General features: G+C 45.5%; 1 protein-coding gene across 9 annotated transcripts in view; it reads left to right on the top strand.

Moving 5' to 3' along the window:
* The window catches only part of Cipc (CLOCK interacting pacemaker), an 82360-nt gene that overhangs the window by 51467 nt on the left and 7524 nt on the right, over window positions 1–23369 (top strand). Inside the window, exons 1-3 of one of the 9 annotated variants that reach the window (XM_026780264.1) lie at window positions 11217–11356; window positions 16789–16947; window positions 17044–17230. In XM_026780264.1, the coding sequence (XP_026636065.1) occupies window positions 17095–17230 (136 nt within the window). In that variant the 5' untranslated portion in view covers window positions 11217–11356; window positions 16789–16947; window positions 17044–17094. The other 8 variants (XM_026780261.1, XM_026780278.1, XM_026780268.1 and 5 more) reach the window with 8 other exon arrangements.

A 23369-nucleotide genomic window follows, 5' to 3' on the forward strand; every position in this document is an offset into this window, starting at 1 on the left:
ACTTCTAGAAGAACAGCCAGTCCTCTTAACCTCTGAGCCATCTTTCCAGTCCTTAACCTTTATTTTTATTTTTTTCTGTGTATGGTTATTCTTACTGCATGTATGCCTCTTTACTATGTACATGCAGTGCCCTTGATTGGATCCCCTAGGATTGGAGTTACAAAAAAGTCATGAGCCGCCATATGGGTACTAGGAACCAGATTTAATTTCTCTGGAATAGCAACCAGTACTCTTAATTGCTGAGCCATCTCTCCATTTAAAGCTTTAAAAAAAAACTTTATTTTTAGCATTTGTTTATTCATGAGCTTGTGTTTATATGTATTTATATGTCTGTAGGAATGTATGTTATGTGCATGCGGGCACTCTTGGGGGCCAGATCCCACAGAGGTGGAATTACAGGCATTTGTGAACTTCCCTATGTGGGTCCTGGGTTCTGAACTCATGTCCTTTGAATGACTAGTAAGTGCTCTTAAGCACTGAGAAGTTTCTCTGTTCCCATTTTAAAAGTTATACAAGGAACCTCTAACATGCCTAGGTTTTATGGATGCTGGAATGGGATTTCCAGAATGTCACCAGCCTTCTCAACTAGCCCAAAGAATAGCAATCATTTGTACTGACTGGCTTACTCTTGCTCCTTTTCTGTGGGTAGAGGAAAGGTTTGAGTTTTATTGGAGTTGTTTAAGTGATAGGTTCCCTGGGAAGAAAGAGAAGAACAATGGGGAGGAATTAATCACCTGTTTGCCACTCTCCATCCTAGCCCACACAGCTCGCTTCTAGCCCCAGTAAGGGAAAAGCTGGAGTGAGAAAAGGAGAAGGAATTGTGTAAGATTTTGAGCAAGTAAAATCACAAGCATGTAGACAGAGACAGAGGTTTCTGTCCCACCCAATCCTGCCCCGTCAGGCAGTCGTTCAGTCACACAGAGCTCTATATTAATTATAAACTGATTGGCATATTAGTTCACACTTCTTATTAACTCTTATAACTTATATTAGCCCATAATTCTTGTCTGTGTTAGCCACGTGGCTTGGTACCGATTTCAGCGAGGCAGTCACATCTTGCTTGCTCTGTGTCTGGCTTCCTCTGTCTGTGTGACGACTGCAGACTGAAACTTCCCTCTTCCCAGAATTCTCGTTGCCCCACCTATACTTCCTGCCTGGCTACTGACCAATCAGCGTTTATTTAAAATACAAGTGACAGGGTACAGACCATTGTCCCACAGCACAAGCAGTTTTGCTTTGTTTCTTTTGGGCCTTTTGAGGCAGAGTCTCACTATGAAGCCCTGGATGGCCTGGAACTTGTTATGTAGACCAGGCTGACCTCAAACTCACAGATATCTGCCTGTCTACCTTCTGAGTGCTGGGATTAAGTTCATCAAGTCCAACTAGTTAAGAAAGTACACCACCAGTGTGTGTGAGGTCCAACTAGTTAAGGAAGTACACTACAGTGTGTAAAAGGGTAGTATATCCCTTTGAGTCTGGCACGTGGGAGGCAGAGGCAGGAGAATCTCCATGAGTTCCAGTCCAGCCTGGTGGATATAGGGAGTTCCAGGACGGCTAGGATGACTTAGAAAGACCCTTTCTCTAAATAAATACACAAAGAAATAAGATGATAATATTCTAAGAAAAGAAAATGTACACATTCAGTGAGAGGGTCCTTGCCTCTTCCTGCCTTCCTCTCTGGCAACTTGCTGACCTACAGTGGCCTTAGCAGAGAGGGGAGAGAATATTTGTTCCCAGCAGAGAGACGATGTTCTTACAGAGGTGTTCCTTTTTACAGAGTTTACAAACATCAGGTCATCAGCGGAGAAGCTGAAGTAGAAGAACATAGTTGGTTTGCTCCTGAGCCCTTGAGAGCTTTCCAGAAACAGCATGACAAGGAGACCTTCCGGAGAGGCTAATGACATGCAGGCTGGGACACAGAGAGGTACAAATGGGATGTTGAAGTTCGGCATTCTAAGATACCAGGCCTTCTTTCTTCTATAGGTGGGACATAATAAAATTCTGTCTTTAGCAATGACATTATGAAAAATGCCATGGGCTCCTTGGTAATGTGCATACTTGTCGCTTGCACAAGGCTACAAAGAAGGCCTTGGGTTCATTCAACCTAATCCTGAAACCAAAAGGGGCTTGGGATGTAGAGGGTAGAGCACAGGTCTTGAGTTCTGGAAGCCCCGGGTTTGGTCTCCAGCACCAAAGGCATTCCAGGAGGATCAGACCTTCAAGGTCATCTTCAGCTAGAGAGGGAGTTTAAGGCCAGTGTGGATTACATAAGACCCTATCTCAAAATATAAACATAGAATAAATAAATAAATAAATAAATAAATAAATAAATAAATAAATAGGGGCTAGAGAGATGACTCAGTAGTTAAGAGCACAGGCTTCTCTTCCAGGGGACTGGGGTTTGATTCCCAGCACCTGCGTGACCACTCTCAACCACCTGCAACTCCAGATCCAAGGGATCCTATACCCTCTTCTGACCTCCCAGGGCTCCGGTACACACACTCACACGGTGCATAGGTAAAAAAAAAAAATAGAATGAAATAAAAATAAATGAAAAAGTAAATAGATAAAACTTAGAGGACAGCATCTGGGGCAGTCCATCACCACCCCCCACTAGTTGATTGCCCACCCCCACTTCTTGGAGGGCTCTTTAGTTAAAAGCGAGGGGTCTCTCTGAAACTGTCCCCACAGCCCCAACTAGAGAAAGTCTAGCTGCAGGGTTTCTGAATGGAAAGAAAATAGGTTTTTGTTCTCTTGTTAGGGACAATGAATCAGATAGGATTGGATATAGGCTTCTGAGGCAAAATTTTTGCTATTTCAGCTGAAGAAGGAGAAGACGCTCTGAATAAATGGCGGATACGGGATATAGATTACAGCCGTGAAGGGGTTGCTGGCATCAAAGGGCAGCAGAGTATCTGTCCCAGGTCCACTTCAACATTTTTTTTATTTTATTTACTTGTGTTGGGGGATGGGCAAGAACATGCCATAGCACGCACGTGGAGGTTAAAGGATGACTCTGTGCTTGGATTTTCTGCTTCCCCCCTGTGTACCCTGAGATTGGTTCGAGCTGAGGCTGTCAGCTCGACAGCAGGAGCCATTACCATTGCTTTTTGGTTTTGTTTTTGAGGGAGATGTGGGTGCTGGGGAGCGAAACCAGGTCCTCTGCAGGATCAGCAAGTGTTCCTAACCTCTTAGCCGTCTCTCCAGCCTCAGGCTCTTTTCCTAACTTTGACACTAAGCCCTTAGTTATCTTCACATTGACAGTTGGTAGACTTGCTTTGCAAACCCTTATCGTATTTTCCAGAAGAGCACACGGATTCAATCTGAGTCATTCTTTACTCCTTTGGTCCAGACAGACTCTCTGACTCTCTGGGCATGGTATCAAGGTCCCCATCCCGTCATGGCAGATTTCTGCATCCCTGGTTGATCTCTGGTTGCCCAAGGGGCATGGATGCAGATGGTGGACTCCTGGGTCGCCACCTCGTTGATGATGGCGTACAATCCTCCCTCTATTGCTTCCTGTCGGTCTGAGTTAGAAAGGATCAAAGAGGCAGTCACATTGCTCCAAAGCAGACAAAGAAAGGTAGGGAAGAGGCTCCTTTAAACTGCAATGTGTAAAACAGAGGTACAGGCTGTGAGCACCGCAGCAGCAATTATACTGAAAGACTGCAGTACAGGCTGGCGCTGGGCTGCGCCAGCCTATCAGACAGCGGCTGCAACACGTTCCTACAAGAGCCTTTTAAGAGCTGCTAATTATTTAGATTCCAATAGGAGCTGGGTCTTAAAAGTGATTTTGAACTGATTACAGCTTTTTGAACTGATTGCAGCTGTAAGCTAGAAAGGCAGGAATCTATAAAAGCGAAAAAAAAAACCCATCCTTTGATCAAACACAAAGGAATTATCCTAAATAAAAATACCTTTCTATCGCATATACACATTTCTTTCACACATGTAAACAAGTAATTCCTATACATATCAAAGATGTAAGCAATTATATTCATTATTCCCCGCCACCTCCGGGGCGGGGGACCACACCCTGGGTTTTGTGTGTGCTGGGTAAATGCTCTACCATTGAGCTGTGCTCCCCACCTATCTACACGAAATTTCAAGTTGGCTAAGAACAGGGGCCACACTTGTTCATCCTCAGAATTCTTTATAGTGTGTAGAGTGCCTTGTGGAACATGGGAAGCATTTATTGAATTGAATTGAATTGGAGCATTTGCTGTGTTAATAATCAGAGCAAATAGTTGTCATTTATTGTGATAATGAATCACCCTAGCGTGAATGCCGAAGGAAAAGCAAGACAAAGATCATTTAAATAGCTTCGGAGCTGGGGAGAGACATACCTATTTTTTTTCCCAGAGACCCAAGAGAAATATGCAAATGTTCTTGAGAGGAAAGCCAACCACTCCATATACCACAACAGAGACCGTGTTGATTGCTCTACGGGAGTTGCTAGGCAACCACTTGGTAATTCCCCGCGTAATAGAGATGAGCCTGTCGTCTGCTTTCTTGGCTGGCTGTGACACGGGGAGACAACAGGTAAAGGACAGCTGAGAACACCTGCACCTGGATGACACCATCACCCCTGCTGGGGTGTGATGACACTGGAGAAAATCCCCATGCCCTGTCACAAGTTGCTGCAGGGAGAATTTCATCAGACTATTAGTACATGGCATTGCCGTGAGTTCTCCCGGATTCACCCTGTGGGCAGATCCTGTGGGTGATCCTGTTATCCCTGACCACAAAGCTGAAGACCAAAAGCACTGCGGCTCTGCAGGTGGATGGCTGTCACTTCAATGAGGGCTCCAGATCCTGTCCCCGGGCTCCAGTGGATGAGGCTTACACTAGATAAAAGCAGCTTTTCAAGTCTTAAAAGGGACACGGGTAAACTACAAAGAGACCCAAGTTCTGGGTGAGCAGTTCACACTTTTTACACCAGTAGAAAAGACTTCTTAATGATGTCTTTGTTTTTGTACGGTTTCCAAGGTGCATGGTGGCCTTGTAAGGAATCCACTGAACTGCAGGTCTTGACAACGTCACCATCTTCAAAACAGGTTGAAAGCATGATAAAGCATGGGGGGGGGAATGAATGCTTTATCCGTCTCAAATCTTCTTTGACATTAAGCAAGGAAAAGAGAATTTGAATTTAAATTAGGAGGACTGACTTTTTCATTCAAATTTTCAAAAGGTTGTCCCCACCCAAATTTAAAAAAAAAAAAAGCCATCCAGCCTATGGTATTTGAGTCTTTGGAAACGGATTGCTTGCTTTCCAGCCTTCGTTTTGAGATCTTGGGCTCCAAGATTAGGCAATCAGCCCCAGAGAAGCAAGTTCTGGACGGAGATAAACCCTCCAGGTAGTCCTGATGAACAACTGGGCAGGACTTCATCCTAACATCAGGCAGCTGCTAGTCCAGCCTGTTGTGGTGCTGTCCCAGCTATGGCAGGAGGAGCTGGTCAGAAGAAGAGACACTTATGCCCTTCCCTTTGGCTATCAGGCTATTGAAACAATGGACTCCAGATAATTAAAATTTCCCCAGGAATCCCATGCTGGGGGAAGGGGAAGACTGAAGTCCTGGCACCAGCTAGCTAGCTAGAGGAACTTGTTTCCCAGGAAGACATTCCACAGGGCTCTGACAACTCCACGCTGCAGATTTCCTGACTTATTTCATCTTTCCTATAGAGCTGTAATGCTGCTACGGAGGAAGTGGAGAGAAACTAGGAGTCTCTCTTCCTGGTTTGGTCAAACTGTAAATAAACTTAATTTCCTTTACCAATTTCAGGCTCTTAGTTCTTTTTTGTTTGCGTATATAAATTTGTGTGTGTGTGTGTGCGCGCGCATGTGCACATATGTGTGTGCACACGAGAGCTAGAGGACACCTTGAGTGTTGGTCTTCAGGAGCCATCTATCTCAACTTTAGAGAAAAGCTCTCACTGGGAGCCGGAACTAGCAGAGTAATGCTGGCCTACCCGGCCAGAAGCCCCAGGCATCCCCTTTGTCTCTATGTCCCCTATGGTGGTTTGATTGAGAATGGCCCCCATAGGCTCATATATTTGGATCCAGGTTGGTGGACCTGTTTAGGAAAGATTAGGAGGTGTGGTTTTGGAGGAGGTGTGTCACTGGGGATGAGCTTAAGATTTCAAAAGCCCACACCAGATCTAGTCTCACTATCTCCACCTGCCTGCAGATTCAGGATGTGAACTCTCAGCTACTGCTCCATGGCTGTGCCTGCCTGCCTGTCACCTCAGTCTCTCCACTGTGATGATCATGGACTAGATTTCTGAGACTGTGAGCAAGCCCCCATTTACATGCTGTTTTTCTATACCTACCCTTGGTGACAGTATCTTCACAGCAATAGGACAGTAATGAAGACATCATCCTTGCTGAGACTGCAGGACATACTCATGCTTGGCTTCTTATTTGGATGCTGGAGCATCACACTTTCATGTACTTTTTTGACTGAGCTATCCACCCAGCCCTTCAGTCTCCTAATCTTTTAAGATATAGGGTAGTGATGGAGCAGGTTCGGTGAGTCTTAAACAGACCCAACTGGCCAACCCTTGGAGTGATACCTTTACAGATCCAAACCAGTCTACCTCCTCCAGAAGTGTGTGGTACAATTCTTAGGAATGTTTTGGTCTGTCGCACAGACACTACGCATGTCCGCTCTACTGATATTCTTCATAGACTTTAAATACCATAAGCCCTGAGCTAGATCAAATTTAAGGAGGCATTTTTTTTAAAAGATAAAAACAAAAAACAGGTAATGTTCACGTGTATGAGTGTTTTGCCCATGTTTATGTCTGCGCACCATGGGCATGCAGTATCTGAAGAGACCAGAAGATAGCGCCAGACCACCTGGGACTGGAGTTTAAGCTGTTTGTGAGCTGACATATGGGTGCTGAGCATCGAAAAAGGGACCTCTGGAAGAGCAACCAGTGCTTTTAACCTCTGAGCCATCTCTCCAGCTCCTGAAGAGCATTCTTGAGCAAATGATCAGAATGGGAAAAAAAAACCCACAAATGATTCAGAGAGACAAGAATAGTAGGGTTTTGGTGATTCTTTTCTAGAATCATAAGTGTGGAACAGAGTCTGGAGAGTGACTTTCCTCTCCCTCTCATTCCCTTTCCCGTCTCCCTCTCTGCAGGGTCTCATGAAGCTCAGGTCAGCCTTGAATGTTCTATGTGTCAGAGACTGAGTATTTGAATGCGAAAGGAGTTTAGAGTACCAGCAAGGAGAGAGAAAGCAAGCTAGCTGCTTGGGAGGAATTTCCTGGCCCCGGACTCGGACTCAAAACTGTGCCTAAATGTTATCCCCCTGACTGTATCTGGACATTGTCCTCCTCATGATCCTGCTTTTCCAGATTGCCACTATGAAGACCAGTGGAGAAGTAATGTGGCTGCTCAGGGGAAAGAGGCCGTGCGTCCTTCTACTTCTGACCTGTCCATATCTGTGCCCATGTGAGACTGTCCATGCTGGAGAGCTGCCTCTCCCCTCAGCATGACTCTGGCACTCCAGTGCACACACGTATCTTCCACACCAGCAGATCCTCCACTGCACACACGTGTCTACCACACCAGCAGACCCTCCAGTGCACACACGTGTCTACCACACCAGCAGACCCTCCAGTGCACACGTGTGTCTACCACACCAGCAGACCCTCCAGTGCACACGTGTGTCTACCACACCAGCAGACCCTCTAGTGCACATGTGTCTACACCAGCAGATCCTCCAGTGCACACACGTGTGTCTACCACACCAGCAGACCCTCCAGTGCACACACGTGTGTCTTCCACACCAGGAGACCCTCCAGTGCACACACGTGTGTCTACCACACCAGCAGACCCTCACTCTACTAATTGGCCAGCATCAATAATGCCAGGTACTGCCGGACAGTGGTGGCGCACGCCTTTAATCCCAGCACTCGGGAGGCAGAGGCAGGCTGATCTCTGGGAGTTCGAGGCCAGCCTGGTCTACAAGTGCTGGACGGTGGTGGCGCACGCCTTTAATCCCAGCACTCGGGAGGCAGAGGCAGGCTGATCTCTGGGAGTTCGAGGCCAGCCTGGTCTACAAGAGCTAGGTCTGACACAGGCACCAAAGCTACAGAGAAATCCTGTCTCGAAAAACCAATAATAATAATAATAATGATGATGATGCCAGGTACTGATTAAGACTAGAGGATGTTACAGATGGCCAAGGGAAATCAGAAAAATGCAATCACTGGCCCTAAATGCTGGTCCAGGAACCGATACAGTACTTGTGTTTTTTTCTGGTCCTTGGTAAAGCTGGAGAAATGAGAACGTGTCTCTGGTTTTGCATGACTCTGATTTCTGAGACAGGGTTTCTCTGTGCAGCCCTGACTGTCCTGGAACTTGTATTGTAGAGCAAGCTGGCCTTCAACTCAGCCTCCTGAGTGCTGGGATTAAAGGTGTACACCACCATGCCCATCTTGAAATTATCCAATTTTTACATTGTGATTATACCTACATCTTTCGTATAGGGGATCTCAAGATGCCTTTTCTTTTATAAATTGATAATGAAAGAAGCTGGGATTTGAAACTAGTTATTTTGGATGGTTTCCTTGGTTCATATTACTAGTATCTTGTAAATGATTTTTAAAATAACTGTAATTTTAAATTCAAGTCTATGTATTAATTATTAAACACTGGGATCTTTCCCCGGCCCCTATCTCTAGAGTAGCTTTGACCTTTTGGGCTCAAGTCATCCTTCTGCCTCAGCCTCTCAAGTAGCTAGGATTATAGGAATGTACCATCAAGCCTGACAAAATGATTATTATTTATAAATATTTGAAAGTATACCAGGCATAGTAGCTCACAGCTGTAGTTCCAGCGTTCAGGAGGCAGAGGCAGGAGAACTACTGTGAGCTTAAAGTGGGGTCAGCGTGGGTTACAAAGTGAGTGCCAGGCCGGGCCAGACACAGCTACATAGTGAGAGATAACCTACAAATAAAGAAAAATTAAGAGTTGAAAGGTATATATATATATATATATATGTGTGTGTGTATGTGTGTGTGTATAATATTAATATAAAATCTCACACACGTACATACATACATGTATACATACACAATCCACACCTCACATGAAACTAAGAAGTCAAATCCTCATATGGATAGGTGATAATTTATTGAAGTAGACTGGACAGAGTTGAGATTTCCGACCCACCTCTGCTTGCAGGGAGAAATCTAGTCTCAAATTCTAGTGCAGCATTTAAAGTATCATGTCTCCCCCTGCTGGAGATGGTGTTGGTAAACTAAGTCTTGAGCCTCCAGCAGTACTGGGGAGGATTCAAACTGCTAAGACCTGAAAGTCAAAAGAATCATGCTTCAAAATCTCTTCTACATTATCAGGGACCTTAGCCCAACCAAGAATCTTAGAACAATGATTAAAGGCCCCAGACCACAGAAACTATCCATTCAGGAGCCAATTTACAACCCTGGGAAATCAATAAAGGATGAAAAAAAAAAATGATTTGGCTACCCAACAATATCCTATCTTCCCCCTTTATGAATTTCTTCATATAGACTCATAGAGTAAAATACTTATAAAATTACGTTTATCCATACATACCACTGACTTTATTTTGAAATGCAAGTAGCTGTCTGCTAATATGCAAGGGAAATCTGATTTATTTTCCCCTTTTGAGGTCCAAGACAAAGTCATTCCTCACGGCTCTGAATATTTCATTTGCTCATTTCCGTCCGTGTGCATTATCCCACTTCCGTTACTGTAAAATGACTTTCATCTGTACTTACAGCTTTACCTCGTGTCTTCCCCTTTCAACAATGACTCAAGCTGAATAATTTTTTTCTCCTTTGCTTTTATTGATTTGTTCACTTTTTTGGCACTTACATTTTCTCATGTTGGTTATTTGACCGTTGTATTTCAAGTGTTTAATCTTTAAGGTGTTTGAAGCAAGGATCGTTTTTAGTTAAGGGCAGTATTTGCAGCTCAGTCTTTGCAGCTGTGTCAGAGGCACAAAATTCAGTTCCTTGGTGTATAACCAAGAGCAGGGACGCCATGCAATTTTTGAGGCGTCCTGAGAAATGTACGTAAAGCTACAGGCTCTTAATCATGTGATAATGGTTAACCACTGTTTTCATTTCCTCCATTTCCCAAACAACAGCCTTACACGGTGCAGGCATTCAACTATTACTTGCTGGGAGGGCTTATGCTAATAAGTACATTCATGCTAATACATTAGCTTCATCTGTGTCTGGACGAATAATGTGATTAACTATGACCTTTAAGCTGCTTGGATTACCAATGCAGGACCATTCGCCGTCTAGATCCGCAAGGTTCCAATGTAACTATCTGTAGTGCCAAGAACATGCGATAATCTTCGCTGTGCAATAAAGCAGCTATTAGCTGCATACCGCTAATGCGGCCGAAACCGTAACACCCTCATTTTATTCCATGTTTAACAGCACTTCCTGGAGTACCGGGTTGGACAAAGATAGCTCCAGAACCAAGTTCGAACAGTCCTCCTTTTAAGCTATGAAGCACTTCTCTTAGGGATTATGCTCATTTTTGTGCTACCCTTTCCCTTCATGGTATTCGAGGGGCAGCTTCCCAGGGCCAGGTACAGGACATCGTCTATAAAACCCGACATCTCCCACAGCCCGGGCAAAGCGAGGCAAACATCAAATGGCATGAAGTCATCCCACTAATTTTGAGTCTAGCCCTCGTGCACGGTCTGGAGGGTTGACGGGAAAGCAAACCAGGCGACAGGCGTGGCACAAATGTGAGGGAGCCGCAGGGCCACCGCGCCGGGCTACGAGCCCGCGAGAGTCCTCCCACCCTGGGCGCTGCGGCCACCCCGGGCCCGGCGGGTCCGGTTCCGGGCCCCAGGAGACACACCCCGAGAGTAGATTCCCCTCAGAGTCCCCAGACGAACTCCGACTCCTGCCGGGTGGCTAGAAGCCACCACCCCTGCCCTCAACATTGAGCCCTACGTGCCTGCTCTCAACACAATAACTGGAGGAACGCGACAAAATGGCGGCGAAGCCGTAGGTGCCGACCATAGAGAGGACCTCCGCGGCGGAGAGAGCGCCGTAGGTCTTCCGGCGTAGACAGGGAAAGCGGGGGGGGGCGGGTCTCCAAGTGCCCATCTAGGAGCACAGCGCGCAGCCTCCGTGGTGCTGGTTCCGCGGAGCCGGGTCACGTGACCGGCGAAAGCCGTCGCGGCGGCGAAGGGGTGGAGAAATGGGCGGGAGGCCTGGGGGATAGCTAGAGACCCGGCGAATACCGGGTTGTCATGGAGTCGTGGGGCCCGGCTCGCGCATGCGCCGGCTGATCCGCCAGGCTGGTAGTGGAGCGGCGACCCTGGCCGTAGGTGAGACAGGCAGGGCTCGCTGGACTCCGGGCACAGCAGTGGTTGTTGTGTGGTGGGGGAACTGGGATGGCGACACTGGGAGGCTGGGACTGGAAGCACCGAGAAAGCAGGTGGGAGAGGAAAGAGAGCCGAGTGGACACAAAGGAGAACCAGGACTTTTGGAGAACGGGGGCGCCAAATATCGGGAGCAGAGGGACTCGCCATCCCTGGCTTGCTTCTAGTTGGTGTGCTGTCAGGATCAGGCCCGCGTGGGATAGGGAATCTGGGGTGAGGCCGAGACGGTGTGTTTGTCGGGAGGGGCCTCGTGTGAGGGGCAAGTGGTGTGAGTCCCTTAGGGCACGTGTGCCCTGGCCTGGCCCTGCATACCCGGGCTCCTGCGGGAGGAGAGCCTGAAGGCTTGCCGGGCTGTAAGCAGAGGGGTCTGGGAACGGGCCGGTTGGTGGGCATGAGGGCTGCTTACCGAGTGAGTCAGCCCAGGTGAGTGTCCAGGATCTTCATTTAGGAGCTATGCCCGGACACAGGTGCACTGTCTATTTCGGAGGCCTTCGGTCCCCCACTTTAGGCCAACTAGCCAGGCGTGGTGCCAAAGAGAGAGAGGGTTGTGAGGAAGAAGGCGGCTGGATAGTGCCAAGTAAGAAGTCAGTGGTTAGTGGGTGGGTCGGGCATTTTTGCTCTGGACCCAGGACCCAGGCCAGAGCCAAGCTCTCTGTTTATTGCCCAAGTCCTGGCAATAGGCATTGCCTGGGCCTTTGCCCTGGAGACTGGTGGTATGCCAGTCACGGCATAGTCCTGTGGTCTGCCCAATTCTGCCCTGTTGAGTTGGCAGGCTAGCTGATGCCTGGAGGATGTGCATGCTGCCTGGCACAGACGTCATGTGGGCTGGTGCGAGTGGGTAGGTGGGCACTGTTCCTGTGAGCCCCCTTTTAAAGTGTGGTCTGAGAACGTTCTCGAATCACACGGCCCCCCCCCCCTTCGAAGGAGGATGGAGAGAGCCGTGGGAAGCCGTGCGACCGTGTGGTGCAGGGCAGGATCTTAGCCAGTTTTGGGAACGGAGAGGAGAACGGAGGAGAATATGAATAAGAGACACGTAGGCAGGCGCAGTTTTTCCGCCACTAAAATGCACATTCGCCTGGAATGGTAATTCTGAGAACGCAGATCAAAAGAAAAGGACTTCAGAGAAAACCTACTAATCCATTTGTAAAAGCTGTGGTTTTATGGCCGATAAAGGTTCTACTTTCGATGGCCTTACCACTTTATTCTAAATAAGCCTTTGCTTGGGCCTTCACCTCACACCTCTCCATGCACGCATGTCATACACGTGACACAGCATGTCGTACACGTGACACATTTAAAGGGAGCGTGAGCTCGCTCTCAGGAATGTTGCCAAGTAGCTGAAAAGGGGAGGGCTAAGAGCTGCGTTTCAGATCGTTTTCCCGGAACCCTCTGGTCGCTTTGTATCCCAAACTCCAAACTCCCCAGAGACAGTGGGTCACACCAGCTTTTAATTCAGTTGATGTACGTGTCCCAATGGCTTCATCTTAGAGTAGGGGGTATGTTGGGCTAGACCTGAAATTTAGATCTTGAGGTGATCCTGGTATTTGGAAATGCAGTCTTGACTGTCAATACCTGAACTCCGGTGTTTTGACGACAGCGAAACTGCTTTGGCTTTCAGAGACGTCCAGACTGAGATTTGTTAGAATTTATTATTCTCTTGAGTACCTCACAAGTCTGTTGCAAAGATGAAAACAAAATAAAAACAGAACCAACAACTCTGAGGTTCTAGCGATGAATAGTGACGCTAATTCAGGACTGAAAAATGGAAGTAAGCCCCAGGTGCTGTGGAGTACTTCCGGGAATGTCCCGTGCCAGTTGATATGAGCCTATGTGCTGACTGAGCTCCCAGTTTGAATTTTGCTGTATACTGCTGGCGTTGACAACCTTTTGGATAATGTGTAACAAGTATATTCAAATGAGGCCCAGTTAGGGTCGCTCTGCTGGGTGGGAGCATCAGTTAGTCCTCATGCGTAGAAAGCCGTAGTGGCTTCCCATCTTTGTCGGGAAGCAGAGAGATGAAGTGGCGGGTAAAGACCACCTATTCCATTTTCAAATGCTTGTAAGTAACTTTATCATAACATAGTACTGAGGAGGGAAAAATAAAACCCTCTTGATTTCTTGAGGTTTTAGCTTTTGCCGTTTGTGTGGTCCTGGGCTTAAGGGGTGTTGGTGGGAAATAGCACTGCTCCGTTTTTCTGCCCAGGGTTTCTTCTGTTGTGTATGTGAGCCCACTCCCAAAGAAGGGAGGTGGGTGTAACTCTGGTACTCCTTCCCACATGGGCCGCCTCGGCTGTAACACTAAGGCTGTCTTCCTGCTTAAGCAGAACTTTATCAAGAAGACAGGCTTTCATATTTTTAATCATTTTTTTTTGCATCCAGAATAGATATCTTGCCATTCTAAAGCCAATTGTGTGGGTTTTGTTGTTTTTATTCCCAATTGCCACCAGTTCCCTAGAATCAAAAATTTTAGAATGTAACAGATTTATCAAAGTTTCTGTATTTTGGTTCTGCAGTCAACATTACCCTGTAAATTCTCTGTGAACCAGAGTAACTTCCTGTGTGTTTTTCTGTAGTTCCACCGACTGCATTTTTTTAAACAGTACTAACATTTTATTAACTTTTCTCATTGTCTAGTCACGAGGGTCATAGAAGACTAAATTGGGATGTTTTTTTCTAACATGCCTGTAAAATGTCCTGTGTCTAGTAAGCTAGCGTGACGCTGTCTCAGATTCGTAATTAGCTGCACCAGACGTGACCTGCCCTACTCTGGGCCAGCAGCTTGGGCAGACCTTAGTCTGCATGCTGTCCAGAAGCCACATCTAGTTTCCTTTTCAAGAAGGCTCTGCTCACTTTTGAACAGCATTAGTTAAGGAAAATTATACTAGATGCATTTCTTGGGTTTTCATAGGCTCCTGCTTTAATTAGGGATACGGTTTTACATTTTAGTCTACTTTTTAAACAGGGTTGCCCAGGCTATCAGACATCATCGCTGTCCAACAGAGAAACATTGCCTTTGGGCAGTGCTCTGTTAAATGACAGTGTCATTGCTTGTCATTGTGTGTGACTGGTAGAAGAGTGATTTGACGTGATCTGGATGAGAGTGACTGCAATGGTCTATAACATGGTCCCAACTTTCCTAATGCTGTGACCCTTTAATAAATATAGTTGCTCATGTGTGGTGATCCCCAACCATAAAATTACTTTTGTTGTTACTTCATAACTGTAATTTTGCTACGGTTATGAATTGTAATATAAGTATCCGACATGAAGGATTCTGATATGTGGACCTGTGAAAGGGTTGTTTGACCCCCACAGGGGTCGCGACCCACATGTTGAGAACCTCTGGTCTGTATGTATATGAGCAAGAGGTTACTCACGGTAGCATGGAAGCATGTGTCTCCTGTTTCATTTCACCGTGAGGCTTCCCTCTAGTTCACTAGGTCCTAAACTAGCAGAAATGTTCAGGTATGGCTTCAGGATATTCCAGGCACAGTGCTGCTTGGCTGAGGTGCTTGGAGTCCTAAGTAGACTGAATTAAAGCATCCCCAGACTTTGCTTACGCCTGCCTAGTTTCAATATTACTCTTTTCCTTTGTGGCATCCTGTTTTCTTATCCCCAAAGTGTCCCTTGTTTTTGTTGTTTTAATACAGGATCTGGCTAGGTAGTCCTGGCTGGCCTAAAACTCACTATATAGACCAGGTTGGTCTCAGACTCACAGAGGTCCACCTAACTTTGCCCCTGAGTTCTGGGAGTGTTGCACCACTCCCACTGTCCCCTAGTTAATATCCACAGTCTTTCCAGCATGTGCGACTTCAAGGCCTGTCTGTCCTGTGTGTCTGCTCTTCCCCCACCCCATTGTCAGTGTAGGGTATCTTCGTGCTCCAGAATCCAGCCGCACGGCACTGTCCTGGTGCTCCTGACCTTTAGCCTCACTTCTTCATAGCTCCTGTCAACTTAACCGTCAGTTGTGTGAATACTTGTTTAGTATCTGTTCCTCTCTCTTTAGATCACAGGCTGCAGGAAGAATATAAACACAATTGTTCTAGTCACAATGCCCAGTTGATAGGAGCACTTGATATATGTTTTTTATGTATACATTTGACTGAATGTGATGTATCTGAGCTTCATTGAAAAATGGGATTAGGGCTGAGCAGGATCTTGTGAAACTCGAGAACAGTATTAGCAGCAATAAATGTTACATACCCTTATGCAATTTAAGCGCTTACCTTTTAAAAATTTTATTTTATGTATATGGAGTGTTTTGTTTGCATGTATGTCTGTGTACAACTTGTGTACCTAGTGCACACAGGGCATTGGATCCCCTGGGACTAGAGTAGTTGTGAGCCACTATGTGGGTACTGGGAATCAAACCTGCTCCTAACTGCTGAGCCATCTTTTCAGCCCACCCTCCATAAACACTTCTTACTTTTTTTTTTTTTTGGTTTTTTTTTGAGACAGGGTTTCTCTGTAGCTTTGGTGCCCATCCCGGAACTAGCTCTTGTAGACCAGGCTGGCCTCGAACTCACAGAGATCCGCCTGCCTCTGCCTCCCGAGTGCTGGGATTAAAGGCGTGCGCCACCACCGCCCGGCCCATAAACACTTCTTAAATATGACATTTATCGTAAAAGTTTTTACTTTTTTGTTGTTATCAAACTTAGGCCTTTAGTATACTAAGTAAACATTCTACTACTGAGCTATACTTTCAGGGGTGTAAAAGTTTTGTGTTTTTTTTAAAAAAAAATAATTTCTTTAACTTTTATTTTATGTGCATTGGTGTGAAGGTGTCAGATCTCCAGGAACTGGAGTTATAGACAGTTGTGAACTGTCATGTGCTGGGAATTGAACCTGGGTCCTCTGGAAGAGCAGCCAGTGCTTTTAACCACTGAGCCATCTCTCCAGTCCCCTTGTGGGTTGTTTTTTTTTTTTGGGGGGGGGTATCGTTCTATGTTAAAAAGTAGTATAGAGGTCCAGTGAGGTAGTTCAGCAGGTAAAGGTGCTTGTCACCTGGCAACCTGAGTTGATCTCCAGGACCCATGACATGAAAGGATAGGCCTAACTCCTGCAAGCTGTCCTTTGACCTCCACAGATGCATCATGGCACATGGGGGCTCACTCAAGTGTATACACAGACACAAAAATAAATGCACTAAGCATAAAAAATCTTTTGAGGTCGTATGTGTAATTATGCATGCGTGTCTGACATTGGTACTCTGCTCAGTACTTCATTCTGAGAACTGTAAGTATGGCTTTAATCATGCAGAGGTCTACCGGGAAAGCACCCTTGCTGGTTGTTGTTACCTCTCCTCTCCTCAGGGAGGAGAGCAAGTTTATTTGGTTACCCATTCCAAAAAGGCTAATCAAATGTCCCTTTGTTAGCAGTTCAGAAAGCTTCCACTGAATGTGGTTTGTGTGCCTTGAATTCACAATGGAAGCAGAGGGCAGCAAGGGGATGGTGAACCTCCATTCGGGTGGAAACCTTTCTGATTAGTAAACTTGAAGCTTGGTCAGCCGAGACCACAGGAGGTACTCCTACAGTGGGTGAGGCTAGCATTCTTTGCCTTCCTTTCTTTACCTTTTGGCTCACCTGGCTCACCCTTCAGGTAATGACTTCTTATGTCACTGCTGTTTTCATAGAGCAGTCCATATGCGAAGATCGCCTGTGGTCCAGCTCCCGGCACACTGACCATGGAGAGGAAAATGCCATCCAGAGAGAGCCCTCGAAGGCTCTCTGCCAAGCCAGGCCGAGGCCCAGAGGTGAAAAGAGTAGCTCGACCACTCGGCGTGGTGGCTGCCGACTCAGACAAGGACTCTGGCTTTTCAGGTTAGCAATATCTCACTCTTCTGCCTTTTACTGAATGATTTGCATGGAGACATTTCTCCCTGAAACTCATTTGTGTAAGAAAAATAAGAAGCTTTCACACGCAGGATAAATAACTCTCTGAGCTGTTAAAAACGGCAATTCGGAAAACACGGGGTGGTGGTGGTAATTCTAGTATCTCATGGCATATATCCATCAAGGCTCCATGGAGTTAGTTCTGAAAAAATAATTTGCTGTTCTTTTCAATTTAGACTTTAAACTTTTTTTCCCTTTTAAAGAATAATTTTTTATGATTTATTTAACTTTATTTTATGTGAATTGGTGTGAAGGTGTCAGATCTCCTAGAACTGGATTTTCAGACAGTTGTGAGCTGCCATGTGGCTGCTGGGAATTGAACCTGGGTCCTTTGGAAGAACAGTCAGAGTTCTTAACCGCTGAGCCATCTCTCCAGCTCCTGACTTTTAACTTTCAGTCCTACATTTCAAACTGTAGTTACTAGAAAAGCTATTTAAACGTGGACTGGAAATACTGTTCACTTGTGGAGTGCTTGACTAATATGTAGGAAGTCCTGGGCAGGGTCCCCAGCACTTCATAAAACTGGGCGAACTGGCACATGCCTGGAATCCCAGCTCTGAAAGGGAGAAACAGGAGGGTCAGAAGTTCAGCGTCATCCTTAACTACATAAGAGTTCAAGGCCATGAGTGAGGTAAGCCAGACCCAAAAAGAGGAACATGGGATGTACTCACTCATATTTGGTTTCTAGCCATAAATAAAGGACATTGAGCTTATAATTCATGTTCCTAGAGAAGCTAAATAAGAAGGTGAATCCAAAGACAAACATATAGGCATCCTCCTGAATATTAACCTTCATCAGGCGATGAAATGAGACAGAGACAGACCCACAATGGAGCATTGGACTGAAATCTCAAGGTCCAAATCAGGAGCAGAAGGAGAGGGAGCACGAGCAAGGAACTCAGGACCGCGAGGGGTACACCCACACACTGAGACAATGGGGATGTTCTATCGGGAACTCACCAAGGCCAGCTGGCCTGGGTCTGAAAAAGCATGGGATAAAACCGGACTAGCTGAACATAGCGAACAATGAGGACTACTGAGAACTCAAGAACAATGGCAGTGGGTTTTTGATCCTACTGCACGTACTGGCTTTGGGGGAACCTAGGCAGTTCGGATGCTCACCTTACTAGACCTGGATAGAGGTGGGCGGTCCTTGGGCTTTCCACAGGTCAGGGAACCCTGATTGCTCTTCAAGCTGATGAGGGAGGGGGACTTGATGGGGGAGGGGGAGGGAAATGGGAGGTGGTGGCAGGGAGGAGGTAGAAATAAATAAATAAATGGAAGAAAAAAAGAGTTCAAGGCCAATCTGAATTACATGATATTCTATCTCAAAGACAAGTGTTTTTAAAAATGGTCAGAATTCTGTTGCGTTAACTCCTTTTTCATATCTTTTTGCCTTGTAACAGCATGAAGGTCAGTTAAAAGTGATGTGGTCATGTATTATGTAATGAGAAGCTGGTCCTTATGGGATTTTTATCTTTGTGTGAACATTAGAATCTACTTTCATAAACCTAGATAATACAGCCTGTTACATAATTAGGCTATATGGTATAGTCATCATCTCATATGTGGCCCGTCATTGGCTGAACCATCTTTATGTGGTAGGCCAATTATGATTTGTTAACAGTTGCCTAGAAAGTAATTTTGTTATACTTAAAAAAGTCCCCTCCTAACAGCTTTTTCTAATAACTATACACTTTGTGTTTGGACTGTGATCCGTCTAGCCCAGCTGTCAACTCCATTAGAGCTAAGAAAGCAGAACAGGAGGCTGGAGAGATGGCTTAGAAGTTAAGAGCACTTGCTTCTTCTGCAGAGGACCTGAGTTCAGTGTCCACACACACATCAGGTGGTGCACAGCCACTTGTAACAATAGTTCCAGAGGTCTGATTTTCTCTGTGGTCTCTGAGTACACTTGCATGTACTTGGTGAATGTTTATACAGACAGACAAACAGACACACACATATACATAAAGGGACATAAACAAATTTTTGAGGGAGGATGGTGGAATATGTCTTTAATACCAGGACTTGGGAGGCAGAGGCATGTGGATCTCTGTGAGTTCCAAGTCAGTCAGGGCTACATGATGAGGCCCTTTCTCAAAAAATAAAAACTAAACATCCCCCTCAACCAAATCTTTTATTATCTTTATCATCATTTCTATTATTTGAGACAGGGTCCATCTATTTAGTCCTGCCTGTCCTGAAACTTACGGTGTCGACCAGACTGGCCTCAAACTCAAACTCACAGTGATCTTCCTTCTCTGCTTCCCAAGTGCCAGGGGTAAAGGCATGCACCACCACACATGGGCTCAAAAGAAAAAAGGGCTGGAGAGATGGTTCAGTGATTAAGAGCACTGACTGTCCTTCCAGAGGACCAGGGTTTAATTCCCAGCACCCTCATGGAGGCTCACAACTGTCTGTAACTCCAGTGTTAGGGGACCCAACATCCTCACATAGACATACATACAGGCAAAACACCAATGCACATAGAATAAAAATAAATAAATTATTAAAAAGAAAGAGAAAAATGATAGTAGGGCAGCTTTCATGGCTAGCCGTCCAAAGCCTCCCTCAGAAGGACTGCCTGCACCCCACCTCAGCCTCATAATCTCCTGCTGAGCTTCTTCTTTCCAGGGCTGAGGGTAGTACTACTCTAAATATTGAATTAGTGTCAACAGTATTGTCCCAGTAGATTCTCAGGATGATGCCAGGGGATTTGGGCTTATTATCCTGGGAGTTGGAGCTTTTTCTAGGGAAAGGTATATACGTGTTACCCAGGCTGCAGAGACAATCCACTCCTGTAACTGACTTACTAACTTACACTGGGAAACACTGCTGTCAGGAAATCGAGGACTCTCCACCTCTTAGATTGGTATATTTCTGTCTAGTAGGCATGCTCAATGAGAAGCTCAATTATAAATAGAATATTACTCAGAGAGGGACAGCACTGACCCAGGGGATTAGAACAGAGGAATTAGTGTCCTGCCCAGGGACAGTCCAGGGAAGGGTGAGCCAGCCTGAAGTGCTTTGGGTTCCCTTCTCTGAATGGAGTTGCTTACCAGGTTTGTTGTACCATGAAGCCCACTTGAAACATCTATTAAAGATTTAGCTTCCTAGACCCTCCTAGAGATTCTGGTACTGAGGCTGGGGAAGGGCCTAGAAAGTGGGGCCTATAAAACAAGGTCGAAGGTCTGGAAAACACTGAAGGGCTTTTTTCTCTTTCAATATCACATTTGCCTTTTGATCTGATTCTAGATCATAAAGGGTAATCCATGCTCATAGTAAAAGTCTAGTCACTTGGGGAGTCAAAGAAGGAAACAAACCTCACCCACAGTCTTTCTGTTTCTAATTCGCAGAACCATTGGCATTTAGCTCTGTCTTCTAAAGTCTCCAGCTTTGTCAGGCCGGTTGTTTTAATAAGTACAGTTCTACACAGAGTGGTGGTAAAAGTGGCCACCCTCATTCTTGTTTGAGGAGGCAGTGCCAGTGAACACTGGTCACTCTTGGGCAGGTTCCAGGGACATGGTTGCTGCCTGAATTATTCCAGTTGTCTTGGAGATGATGGAATTCTCACTTGGTCTTAGCCAGAAGCCTGGTCGAGAAGCACTTCAGTAAAATTTGCAAAACCAAAATGGATGGTATTTTCTATTTTAGTTATTTTTCCAAACTTATTTTGAGAAATTTCAAACCTAAAGGAAAGTGAATGAGTCCCCCACAACAAAGATGTTTTCTTTCAGATCCACTAAGAATTTTTATTTTTTCTTTATTCATATTCTCCCCTGCATACATTGACTTAACTTTTGAAAAGTAAATTTCAAACAATGAGTATTTCATCTCTAAATTTTTAGTATGAATCTCAGAAACAAGGACATTCTTCTATAGAATTATAATGCCATTATTATATCCAAGAGTCAACCCTGATTGAATTCTCTCTGACCGCAGTCTATCTGGATTTTTCCCATTGTAATGTCCTTATAGCTATTTGCCATTGAGAAGTGTGCATTGTATATAGATAGCCTGCCTTTTTAACCTTATTTAACCCAGAATAGCTTCCCATCTTTTCTTTCTGTTATGACATTTACATCTTTGAACAAGATAGGACTGTAGTTTTTTTTTTTTTTTTTATTGAGAAAAGAAAAAAAAAGTTTTTCCCCCTCCCCCCAGCCTCCCATTTCCCTCCCCCTCCTCCCACCCTTCTCCCCCTCCCCCCACTCCTCTCCCCTCCCTCTCCAGTCCAAAGAGCAGTCAGGGTTCCCTGCCCTGTGGAAAGTCCAAGGTCCTCCCCTCTCCGTCCATGTCTAGGAAGGTGAACATCCAAACTGGCTAGGCTCCCACAAAGCCAGAACATGAAGTAGGATCAAAACCCCGTGCCATTGTCCTTGGCTTCTCATCATCCCTCATTGTTCGCCATGTTCAGAGAGTCCGGTTTTATCCCATGCTTTTTCAGTCATAGTCCAGCTGGCCTTGGTGAGCTCCCAATAGATCAGCCCCACTGTCTCAGTGGGTGGGTGCACCCCTCGTGGTCCTGACTTCCTTGCTCATCTTCTCCCTCCTTCTGCTCCTCATTGGGAACTTGGGAGCTCAGTCCAGTGCTCCAGTGTGGGTCTCTGTCTCTATCTCCATCCATCACCAGATGAAGGTTCTATGGTGATATGCAAGATATTCGTCAGTATTGCTATAGGATAGGGTCATTTCAGGTTCTCTATCCTCAGCTGCCCAAGGAACTAACTGGGGACATCGCCTTGGGCTCCTGGGAGCCACTCTAGGTTCAAGTCTCTTGCCAGCCCTAAGGTGGCTCCCTTAACTAAGAATTGTGCTTCCGTGCCCCCCTATCCGGCCTTCCTTTATCCCAATCATCCTGTTTCCCCAAGTTCCCCCCATCCTCCCCTTCTCACTTTTCTCTCCCCATCTCCCCTTACCCCCAACCCACCCCACCCCCAAGATCCCACTTTCCTCCCCGGCAATAGGACTGTAGTTTTATAGAATGTCCCGCATTCTGGATTTTCTGATAGCTTCTCCATTTTAGAGTCATTAGATCACTGCATTGTTGATGTTGTACATATCCCAAAGCACAAGGAAACTAAACTGTTAAGTTAGTCTCATTTTTTTTTTGTTTTTTGTTTTTTCTTTTTTAAAAATATTTGGTTCTTTCTTTGTATGTATGTGTCTCTTTCATAAGTTTGTGCACTGCATACATGCAGGTGCCTTTGGGGGCCAGCAGAGGGCATCAGATCCCCTGGAACTAGAGTTATAGGAGGTTGTGCCTCATCTGATATGGGTACTGGGAATTGAACCTGGGTCCTCTACAAGTGTTCTTAACTGCTGAGTCATTGCTCCAGCTCCCATCCTCATTGCTGATGGTACTCTGATATGTAAAAGGAGACTGCACTTCAGTTTCCCAGTTGTCCAGACCCGAGTAATCACACAAAAAACTATATTAATTGCAACATTGTTTGGCCAATGGTTCAGGCATATTTCCAGCTAGCTCTTACATCTTAAATTAACCCATTTCTGTTATTTTATATTTTACCATGAGGCTCATGGTACTGGTAAAGATCTGGCATCTTTCTTCTTTGGCGGCTACATGGCATCTCCTCGACTCCACCTACTCTTTCTATCTCTGTTCAGATTTCCTGCCTGGCTTTACCCTGCTAAGCCATTGGCCAAAATGAGCTTTGTTCATCAACCAGTAGAAGCAACACATATACAGAAGGACATCCCACATCACTGATCCCTTGGTTAAAAGGTACTATGTACCAAATTTCTTTATTGTAAAGATAATCTTTTAGTTGTACCTCTTGATAAATATTTTTCTGATCACATAGTCTTTGCCAAACTGCACAAGATAAAATTGTTGATGTTTGCATTTATTTTAATTACTTTGGACTTGGAGTCCTTCTGGCTCAGCTTCTAGAGTGGTGGGATTGTAGGCACATGCTACCACACCTGGTTTGTTCTGTCTCTCTCTCTCTCTCTCTCTCTCTCTCTCTCTCTCTTGGTAGTACTCATGTATCCCTGACCTCAAATTCACTATATTTCATCTCTAAATTTTTAGTATGAATCTCAG

Source organism: Microtus ochrogaster, chromosome 1 (assembly GCF_000317375.1).
Source record: "Microtus ochrogaster isolate Prairie Vole_2 chromosome 1, MicOch1.0, whole genome shotgun sequence".
In the NCBI taxonomy this organism is placed as follows: Eukaryota; Metazoa; Chordata; class Mammalia; order Rodentia; family Cricetidae; genus Microtus; species Microtus ochrogaster.